Source organism: Brachycentrus maculatus, unplaced genomic scaffold, assembly GCF_059751285.1.
Source record: "Brachycentrus maculatus isolate JH-2025_06_01 unplaced genomic scaffold, ASM5975128v1 h1tg000202l, whole genome shotgun sequence".
NCBI lineage: Eukaryota > Metazoa > Arthropoda > Insecta > Trichoptera > Brachycentridae > Brachycentrus > Brachycentrus maculatus.
In genome coordinates this window covers 3,181,210-3,192,555 of record NW_028280953.1, presented here as the reverse complement: position 1 = coordinate 3,192,555, position 11,346 = coordinate 3,181,210, and the positions used below count along the sequence as shown (strand labels likewise).

The following is an 11,346-nucleotide window of genomic DNA, read 5'->3' as shown; positions in this document are numbered from 1 at the left end:
AACATCACACACAAAATGCATATCAATAAAGGGACCTATATACTTTTTTCATGAAGGGGATTCTATACATTGCACTAAAGTAGTTGGAAAAAAATATGAAAAACGTATCTCAATGACTCTATAGTATAAGTATTCACAAATTCTATTTATGTGTATTTTTTCATCAAAGAGGTACGTAAAAAAGAGAGATAAGAGATAATACACATATTTTGTTAAATAATTAGTTAATAACAATAATAATATTCCTCCGGTTTGCTGACAGCAGATTCCAAACACCAAATAGCAGACCCTTTCCGTGCTAACAACTTCTTTACAAACTTGTTGGTTTTAACATAAATAAATAAATAATATTTTTGTTGACCTAATACAGTAGTAAGCAACAATGGGTTTCTACTTACATTTACCCTTTCTACAACATGCCCCGTTAAATATTTTTCTCGATTGCCACATTTTTTTCATACTTTTTATTGGTACGCTTGAAATATTTATTTTTTGCAGTTGGCCAAACCTATTGTGATTGTCGTGTCGTGTGCTTGACTTTTGACACTTAAATTTCGTAAACAAAAGGTGTTTCCGCAGGTATTACAACAAATTTAATGTCGATAAGATAGCCTTAACCATGTCTCAAGACGAGGACGTCGAACTAAAAGAGCTAGTGTCCGAAGCGCTGGAAAAAAATGGCGTCCTCGCCAAAATCAGAGCCCAACTTAGAGCGAGTATTTTTATGACACTAGAGAACGAGAACGGACAAAAACACCAAAACCCACGGTTAAAAGAACTGCTTTCGACTCATGACGGTGTGCTTTCGTTGTTATTAGTGCAAGAACTCGTCGAATTTTGTAATTTAATTCAAACCGCTTCGATATTTAAGTCCGAAACGGGTCAAGGTAAAGCGTATTCTTACGACGGTCGGCAGCCACTTATAGACAGTTTTAAGTTGCCCAAAGACAGTTCGAACAGTGAAGTTCCCGTGTTAGTGCATTTAATCAAGTTTCTTTTCAAATTATTGAAAACTAGTCACTCTGATAACCTCGCCAATTCAACGCTTACCAACACCAACGACACATCTCACGAGAAGTCATACAACGAGAGCGAAGGCAGTCCTCACGGTGGAGAAAACAACACGTTTCTGGTGAACAGCGGAAGATCAGACCATTATGACCTGTCTTTTGTTTCCGATTCAGAAAGTTCCGTTCAGGAAGAAAAAGGAACCGTTCTCCCTTTAAATTTAAATAATTCGTCAGAATCAAACGATTCTTTATCAACGGAAATAGAAGGAAAGTTGTCGTCTAAAGACGAGAACGTCCCATCGGAAGATTCTTCTATTAAACCGGATGTTTCGACGCAGGAAAGTTTAAACGATGTATCAACCGAAGAAAGCGTCGTTTCAAGTGAACGAGAGAATTCATTAAACAAATATCTCAACACAAAACACAAACAACATAGTAAGAAAATTGAAGCGAATGACATTCCGCTTGTCGATAATATCATGAAGCAATTTATTACGATTAAAATGGGTGACGATGCCAAGTCGGATGTGAGTATTTCCGAAGAAATTATCCGAGCATTTAGCGACGGTATTCCTTCTACGAGGTCTTCCCCGCGAACGGAATCAAACGCTTCCCCGCCACCAAACATCCTCGATAAAACTTCGCAAGAGAGTCCCAACACAAAACAAGTGAAAGAACACATCCCTTCGGAAGTATTTTCAACTAAACAGAATATTTCAACGCAGGAAAGTAAAAAGGATATATCAACAGAAGATAGTGTTGTTTCGAGTGAACGAGAGACTAAATCGGACTGTGATAAAGACAATTCTACGAAAACGTCATCAGCCAATTCATACAGCAAATATCTCAGCGAAAAACACAAACAAAGTAAGACCAAAATTGAAGCGAAAGACATCCCCCTCGTCGATAACATAATGAAACACTTTATCACGAGTAAAATGGGCGATGACGCCAAGTCTGATGTGAGTATTTCTGAAGAAATCATCCGGGCATTTAGTGACAGCATTCCTTCTACGGAATCTTCACCGAGAACGGAGTCCAACATATCCCCGCCACCCAACATCCTCGACGAAACGTTGCAAGAGAGTCCCGACACGAAACAACGAGTAATAAACGAAATAAATAGCTTAAAACGACAAGGCGCAAAAGACAACAAAACCCCGAATAGTATAAGAAACGAAAACGCCTCGAAAAGTCTCGATTCAGTTTCAAAATTGAACAGCAAAGAGTCCAATCTGACCGCAGCTAAGAACGAAAGGAACTCGAGTGATTACGATGGCTCCAAAGCCAATTGGAGTCCGCTGGATGTGCCCCAACTAGTCATTAGTAAAAATACTAAAATATTGCCTTGTTATCTTAGCAAACCTAGCGGCGAACCCGACCTGACTCCCGCACTCAAGAAACCGGTATTAATCGATCCTGCAAATGGCCAAGAATTAAGAGTCAAACATTGGTCAGAGAGCTGAAAATTTCCAACACTAGCAAAATCAATAATATGTTAACAAGTATTTAAAAATAGTATTACGGAAATAGGAAATTTCACCAATTGAGAAAAATAATTTAATGTTAGTCACGAGATTACATTTTTTTTGTTGTTATGGTATTGATTTCTTTACCAGTTGCCATAGCATAGAATTGTTTGGTTGTCGGTAAAAAATTACACTTTTAGAGATTTTAATTGACGTTGCGTATTTCCACACCCTGAATTCTGCATTGTGTCTCCAGCTGTATTCTTTTGAAGATGAAAAAGAGACGATGTATTAAAAGGTGAGAGACATCTTAGGACGTAGGATCGTTACGTGGACAACTGTCGAATTAAGAGAGCTTGAATCAATACAGCTACCTCGCAAACCTACCGTAAACCCGTGACTAGACCTATATAATTTATGCAAAATCATTGTAATTTTTATTACAATCCATCCTGGATAACCTTTCCCTTACGGTGCTAAAAACTACTGCGTGCAACGGTGATATGTATTTTGTACACCATATGAAAATGTGATTTAAAAACTGGAAAAATGGGAATTTTCCTAAATATTGCTTTTATTGACCATAGTTGAAGTTGAAATGTAATAATTTTGTAATATTAGCTCTGGTATCTGAAAATAAGAAAAATCGTCGTCAATAAAAAAATCAGGCGCCATGACCGCCACGGAGGTCGACCGGCGCGCTACTAAACACGCTACATGCAAAACACAGCACGCATCCACACGCACACTGGAAAACGTTTGTGCGTTGGTGATTTTATTCCCGATTATTTCAAAAATTATTTATTTCCGTTACTGCAAATAAATAACTTTTATGTTATACGAAATTATATTACGGAGGCATACAAAAATTCTGAGCCCGTATCTATTCTATTTTATATTGATATTCTCATTTTTAAAGTCGAGTTGTAGTAAATACATATCGCCGGGAGGAAAAGGTTTATCAAAATTTCCCTATAATTAATTTGTTTAGTGCCTTATTCATTCACTGAATGCTGTGCATAATTGAGTGCCTTCTTAAATTGGATTATTTTTGTATATATAGTTAACGTTACTACATATTATTCTATGTCAATATCATTAATTATAACTATTGTTTTGTTTTTAATTAACCGTGTCTTTTTCGTTTTGTGTGTATCTAATTTTAGACTTTGTATCTATATTAATATAGACTGATTAATCTACTCGAATATCCGTCCATTGTCAAAATGCTATCCTCCATATTATTAAACCTTTACAAAAGAAATTGATAAATAAATAATAATATAAAAAAGCGGTTATTATACTTTTTTATTCTTTGAGATAAATATAGTGTCTGTGTTCAGGAAACAGTTAACTGACAATTGATCGATAGTGATCAATATCTGTCCGTTGCACATGACTTCAAAGAGTATTGTTCAGAAAATAGCCTTATTATCAATTTAACTGCAATTCTGAAGTGGAAAAACCATTAATATTATCTCCTGCTTTTGTGTTCTGCGTCACAAAGTGAGGTACGTAAGTAACCGTAACATTTGTAGTGATTTTATTGTTATGAAACAATATTCCTCTTCCCGGCTCCATCCCAACTTATCATCTTTCAAGACTGTTGGAATCAGCATTCCTCGTCCTCAGGTTGTTGGGCCCTTGCTGCCAGACATGGTAGTACGTCTTAGCGTTTGGTTTTCTTTAAAACTTTGGTTTATTTGACCATAAAGTTTTTATCCACCGACAGTCGTCAGACGTGGAACCAGAGTGGCCCAGCTAACTAGAGTTCTATCCGCTGTCATTGGCCAAGTGATGACCGATTATCAGATTAAACTAATGAGCCTGGATACCCATTAGGGATGCTGTGTGCAACTAATACAACGATTCAGAAATATAACATCTGTGAGTGAATTTTTATAGTGGTTTATTATTCGTTAACCACACATTGTTATTAATGAAGAGTTGTTTTTGTATCACTTTACTATTCCGCATGCTGTCAGACTCTTACACAAACTTATATTTTTGATATTTAACATTACCAATTCATAGATCTGCCATTCAGATATGATATAGTATCTGACAGTACAGAGAGTTTGAGAGTGTGTTTTATGCTGCGTTTTATCACTTGAAGTGTTCTTTATAAACCCATATTAAACTTATTATTTATATGGTATTTTGTGTAAAATATGTTTGTTCACTGTTATAATTCTTGTCAAATATTTGTACTTATTAAGCCTGTTTGTTGTATTTACTTTGCCATGGTTTCTGTGAAATATAATATGTATTTTTCCATTTAGTTTGTGTTTTATTTCTACCCTTCACTAGAGAAACTAGATTTTTTGTTATTCTTCTTCTTAGTGTAGGCCTTGTGGCCTGTTTTTAAGAGTGATTAGTCTCCTGCGAAGTCGATTCCCAGCTGTCGATCCATCTTTGGTGGTCTGCCCGGGAGCCATGCAGTGCAATGTGGTGGAGTCTGGATGGTTCCATTCTCCTCACATGCGCTTAGGCAATATACAGCTGTCTCCTATGTTGCCTTCCCCACCTGACAACACTTCGATCGCGCATATTTTCCTTATCTTGTTGTTCCTTATTCTGTCTCGTAGACTCTTGCCAGATATGCTTCTTAGAGTCTTCATTTCTGACACTCTTAGCGCGTTTTTTGTGCGTGCAGTGTCCGTTCTGCTTTCCATCCCAAAGTCATGATGGGTCGTACACAATTTTTGTATATTTTGTTATTAATAAAAAAAATATGTAAAGAGAATCTGAAATAAAACCTTTAAACGTAGACTATGTTAAGTCAGGCATTCCTCAGAATGACAATACTTAATGGGCAGTTGGTCTTAACTTCGTTTCTCGATATTAAACCTTTTTTTTACTATCAGAAACCGATGAATGCCTGTTTTAGGAGGAGAAAAGGTGACAAAAAAAATTAAATTGAAATATAATCTTTATTTAAAATTATTATTTTGTATATCCTACTTACAATAATACAATCAGTTACTAAAATTTTATAAATAAATTGCGCTTTTTCGACAGTCTGTTATTTTGAAGAATCAGAAATTGAACTGAAATATAAATTGACGGAGAAAGTTTTTATGTGCATACAGCCATATTTTTTTTTAGTTATTTGCCATAGAAAAATATACAAAATGTGCATAGGTATATTTTTTTAAATTACGCAATTTTATAAAAATTAAATGCTTTTCTTGCTAGTATGAACTTCTTTATTTGCTAGGCGGAACTAAAGATATGAAAAACATACAAAACACGCAAGAAAGTAAATTTGTATCTTACAGTATTGTATGTAGGCAGAATAACTATATGACGCAAGGTTTTTTTTCCCTTGACTGAGCTGGAAATTAATTTGTATGCTTCCAAAGTGGTCGGCACATACCGCTACCATACTGGAAGTACCAGGTTTGATTCCCAGAGGGGTCAAAATAAACTATTTTTCACTCGAATATTATTTAATATAATTCTGGACTGGTAAACTAAGCACATGACTGATCACTTTCCCTCTATGTAATTAACAGTCAAGATATGCGATGCAGTTCCCAATGCATCAAGATGAAGGTTAGAAGAAAAGAAAAACTATAATCTGTTGAAAAAGTGAAGAAAAAAAAAACTCCCTTTTTATACAACCAAGTCATGGCTCTTTTACAATCTAATTTATTCATGCTATAACTAATTTGTTAATATTCATTTCATTATAAAAATCATCTAATGGCTGTTCCCACCGTTTCTCAAAGTAAACGCCTTGCAAAAACTTGGCTTGCGTTCCAGTCTGGATGGCCCAGGGCAGGTGATGTTTCAAATATAACTGTCGGTGTTTGGGTTTCAGTCTGACAGCTCCGAAAATACCTCCACCGATACACATCGGCAAGCCAGTCTGCAATCCTTCCACCCATTTGATGGTGACTTCGCCTAACATGTTAGTTTTCATGCGCAAACACGCGTGAACTAAGTCGTGCACTTCTCTGTACCTTTGCATCACATATGCCAACTCTACGTCTTTTATAAATTGCACAGGAAGTCTGGAATCTGCTGTTACACCATTTTCTACGAGAAATTCGTGATAAGTTTTTCCCAAAGTGCCTTCGGGTAGCTTTCCTAGTTTGTCGAAGTCGATAGTCTTGGAATTGATGCGAGGTTTATCGTGTAGAATGTCGATTCCTTCAACGGTTTTCATCATTTGTTCTTTCATATAAACGAGCGCAGTTTCGCCGGTAACTTCCCCTAGACAAGCGATCATGTCTCCTCTATACGGGTCCATGAGGGCGACTGCAGCAGATCCAATTGATAAAAACGCTTTTTGAAATTGAGTGAGCTCGACATAGTTTTGTTGAAATTCTTTTTCAAAGTCACTTTTAGAATCTTCTTTTGTCGCATTTTGAGCCACACTGAAATGACGCGGTTGGTGGAATCCTGGTATACATCTTCTGCTGATTTGATTTAACCTTGCCATACACGAAGGCTTTAACATTTTAAAATGCACAAGTATTCAAGCACAGAATACCAATTATACGACCTTGATTCGCAATTTGTTTTGGCTGTCAAAAATATTTTGACATAAAATAAAGTGTTGCCAACGTCATCGCGGTGTTGCACGCACATTAATTATTTTTGTCAATTCACTAAATAGGCACTCCAATTTCAAAAGAAAAAGTGCCGACCAATATTATTCCGCTTGTATAACTTCTGATTCATCTTTTGTAAATACATTCAAATTTTGTAATTTCACTGTTCTGTGAATTAAGAATGCTCGATTTTCGACATTTAATTTTTTGTTTATTTTGAGATTTTTTTTATTTAGTTTAAAAACAGTAATTTCGTGATATATTGTATTTTAGAATGGATATACAACTATAGCATAAAAACAGTGTCGGGTTGTAGTCCCGTGGTTAGTGTCGCGGACTCTTAAGTCAGAGTTTCTCGGTTCGAACCCATTCTACCACAATTTGATACCTATTTTTAATATTGAGCCGCTTTGGCTCGCAGAAACTTAAATATTTGTGGAAGTAATAAAAATACAAATATTTCCCTTAAAAAAAACATGTGTTGACTTAGATATTCCTTTCCACTCCTGAAAAAAATATGTATTAATATCATCTTTAACCTTTTCTTCTTCTTCTTCTCCGTCTTATTCCTCATTGCTGAGGGTTGTGACCCTTGCAGAAGCAATGACTCTTCTCCAGTTATCCCTTGACTGGGCTGCACGTAGAGCTCCAACCACTGAGGTGCCTGCTGCTGCCTTAATTTGATCGGTCCATCGTGTGGGGGATCTTCCTCTCCCTTTCTTTACCTCCAGGCTACCGATCACAACTAGTCGTTCCAGGCTATCCTCGTTGCCACGCGCAATGTGTCCAAAGAACTGGAGAATCCGTCGGGTACAGGTATTGGCCAGAGTCAAGCCATCCAAGCGTAGTTCCTGGCGAATGGACTCATTGGTGCGTCTAGCTGTCCATGGAATTTGGAGCATGCGCTTCCAACACCACATTTCGAAGGCATCAATTTTTTTCCTTTCTGCTGCTTTTATGGTCCATGTTTCAGCAGCATAGAGAAAAATGGAGTGGACCAAGCTCCTGACAAGCTTCATCTTGGTGTTGTTACTCACACCCCGGTCTTTCCAGATTTTGTCTAGCTTAGACATGGCACTTTTGGCGATGGCGATACGACGTCTAATCTCTCCTTCCCAAGTTCCTTCATTGCTGATTTGAGATCCAAGGAACTGGAACTCGTTTATTATCTTTAACCCTTTAGTGGGACAATATAAAAACGTAGAAACTAACTTTTGAGATTAAAGTACAGATAGATAATATAAAGGCACAAAAAATAAAAAAATAAAAAGCATAAATTTTCAAATGGTTATTTTATTTAAAAAAATAAACAAATAATAAATAACATTTATTTTTTAATAATCGCCATCGATTTGAAATATTTTTTGTACATATTATTATTATAAACAACTTATTGTATTTTATTTACATGTTTATTTTATTGTTCATACTATAGTTTTACTGTTCATACTAAAGTACCTTTAACAAAAGGTACTCTCTAAAATGTCTTAAACGTCCACCACATTCCCAGGTCCAGTATAGAAACCATAGGTTTCCATTCAAAACAATAGGTACTATAAAGAATTTTATACATTTACATATATATGTATGTATAATCGATACGTTAATGAATACAGCTGTTAATTTTACGCAAAAAATACCATGGAAAGACTTTCTGGGAAAAGACTCAAGATAAATCATAATTACATAAACCAGGGTCAAGGGCTGTCACCCGCTAAATCTTTATTTATCATTTGATCATCGAGATAAGTTTGAGTCTCGCTAGAAGTACACGAAAGAAAAACATCCGATTTTCTGTTCAATAAAACTCGGCAGCAATTTGAAACGTGCATTTTACTAGAAGGAAACGAAGAAGACCGTAAATTGCCAAATTCATAATCTGAAAAACTCATTTCATCTACAAAACAATCGCAAGTTTGGGTTTCTTTGAACGAAAAGTCGGGAGAATCATTTCGCGGCTCTTCGAATGTTGATACGTTTGTGGGAAAGCCGAAAATATTATCATTAGTTTGGGTTTCAGTTGAAATCAAGGCACTCTCACAATCACTGTAGTTAACTGGATCTTTAGATGAATCTAATTCAGTACCCAAACAATTATCGTTAAAATTTATTTTGGTGTCTAAATTAGTAGTGTCCGCAGGCCAAGCAGTTTGCGTCTGAATATCTGATAAACAAATTAATTCAGAAAAAAGTATCGAGTCGTGTTTCCATCGATTTGAGTAAAGCAGTTCATCCAATGCCGTTTGGGTTTCGATAGTCGTTGAATTACCTGGGCACTCTCCGTAAGTAAATTGAGAATCCATGGTAGGTGAATAGTTAGATGAAGCATTAGGTGTATTTATATTGCAGTCGTCGATTCCACTAAGACTCGGTTCTAATGCAATGCTCAGTTTATTTTCTCGGTGAATCACCTTATTTTTAACTGTAGAAAAGTCAGCTATATCGGAAATACTGTTTGATGATGTTTCAAATTGAGAAAGGTTTAAGTTTTCACCATACTGTTTGGAATTGCCTAAATCTCCTTCAAAATCCATGGTTGTATCACACGCTATATCATACTTCATAACTTTCTTTTTTGGAAGACTTACGCATAAAGGTTTGGATGTGACGAATGTTTCACAAAAATTGACAGCATCTTTGGTTGATTTTACATGGTCATCTTTAGAAACGAGATTTTCTTGCACAGTACAATTTGTCTGTGTCGCAAAGGTCCTTTTATTATTATCGTAAGACAAATTAGTGGCTTTATCCAATTTAACTTTGCGTTTTGAATTTCCATTTGATATGAATGTTTGCGTTTCAGCATTGAACTTTTTGGTGAAAGAATTATTTCGTTTTTTAACAATCTTCAAAGTTGTTTGGGTAAACCTGTCTCGGTTGAATGATGAGATACTTGATTCATCGACATTTACTAAAGCTTCTTTCATTCTATCGATAGCGCTAAGCTGCGTCTTTTTTCTAATTCTTTTACCGTCTTTCGAAAGGACTTTTGGGTTACATTTCTTAGGCTTTTTCCTTGGTTTTGATTTTGTACTGTTATTGTTAGAAATAATACTTTGAGGATATATTACATTGGGCATAATAGTATTTGTTGGCAGTAAGATGTAACTAGGGGCTCCATAAACTATTTGAGTGTTATTCTTTCCATCTTGAATTGAGTATAAACCATTTTCATTACTGCATTTCGTTAAAGTGCCGATCACAACAGGATTAATGTGAGAGTTAGATAAATCAGACATGAAGATTTTCATTTCTTTTTGTGGATTTTCTAATGATTCTGTTGGCAACTGATTAAAATATACTTTTGATTGTAAAGTAATATTTTGTTGATTATTATTTACTGAAGGTTCATTTTGATTTCCAGCGACCATATTTTGGCCAGTGTCGTGGATCAATATATGCGATGAAAGCGTAGAATCAGGATTATGTGGAACCGGAAGCTTTTGATTCTCCTCTTCTAAAGAATTTCCAGTGCTCAAAGAGTGGTTTAGATCGTATTTGTTTTGTTTATAAAGTTGGTGGAGATGAGGATGTTTTCTATACAAATGTAAAACTAGAGAATTTTTCTCATTATATGTCCAGCCGCAAGCTTTACATGTAAACGTAAGCCCGCATGTGTTTAAATGGCGTTTATACATGGATTGAATAGAAAACTTGGAATTACATTTCTCACACTCAAACCTCTTTGGCCCATGCACTTTCATGTAATGTTGCTTCAACAAACGGTTCTGTGAGAAGCATTTATCTTCTTTACTTTTAAAATTATAAATACATTGTTCCACGGGACAGAAAAATCTCGCTTTACGTTGCTTTGAAGTGGGGGTCATCTCTCCAATTTTGTGGTGTTTGACAAGGTGCATTTTTAAATGCGGAGACTTTTTGAAGACGCTTCTGCAGTTTTCTTCCGGGCATACGTGATCATCTAGAGATTCTGTTAATTCCACTTCGGTGGGGAAGATGTCGACCACGTCCGCCATTCTGATGAAATTATATTAATTAACCTTTTAAACTATTATTAAATTAGAATGAACGATAAACTCTGTGAAAATTGTTATATGTTTTTTTTAACGAAATTTGACGTTTAATATGACATTTCCCGTTGGGCTGCGTTCATTTATTTATTCGGACCAATAGTTGAACGATCATACTGAGGTCTAATGTGTGATCTACATTTTTTAATATTCTTTATAATTGCCCGAAATTACAACTAAAATCAACTTTTTGGAAAGGATATTTCCACATTTGGAATCCGATAAACGGGAGCGTAAAATTCGGGGTCACTTAAAAAAATGTACCCTATTTAAT

At 35.7% G+C, this 11,346-nt stretch overlaps 3 protein-coding genes across 3 annotated transcripts; 1 reads left to right on the top strand and 2 right to left on the bottom strand.

Annotated features, from left to right (window-relative positions):
- Positions 1-500: 500 nt before the first annotated feature.
- LOC148307325 (uncharacterized) lies at positions 501-4,760 on the top strand. Its single transcript, XM_088263661.1, has one exon. The coding sequence runs from the start codon at positions 620-622 to the stop codon at positions 2,474-2,476; it is 1,857 nt and encodes a 618-aa protein (XP_088119787.1). The 5' UTR covers positions 501-619; the 3' UTR covers positions 2,477-4,760.
- Positions 4,761-5,398: 638 nt separating this feature from the next.
- On the bottom strand, positions 5,399-7,043 carry Coq4 (Coenzyme Q4). Its single transcript, XM_088263645.1, has one exon. It carries the CDS (start codon positions 6,945-6,947, stop codon positions 6,138-6,140), a length of 810 nt encoding a protein of 269 aa, XP_088119771.1. The 5' UTR covers positions 6,948-7,043; the 3' UTR covers positions 5,399-6,137.
- Positions 7,044-8,388: 1,345 nt separating this feature from the next.
- On the bottom strand, positions 8,389-11,163 carry Asciz (ASCIZ zinc finger protein). The gene has a single exon (XM_088263648.1). It carries the CDS (start codon positions 11,016-11,018, stop codon positions 8,739-8,741), a length of 2,280 nt encoding a protein of 759 aa, XP_088119774.1. The 5' UTR covers positions 11,019-11,163; the 3' UTR covers positions 8,389-8,738.
- Between the last annotated feature and the right edge of the window lie 183 nt (positions 11,164-11,346).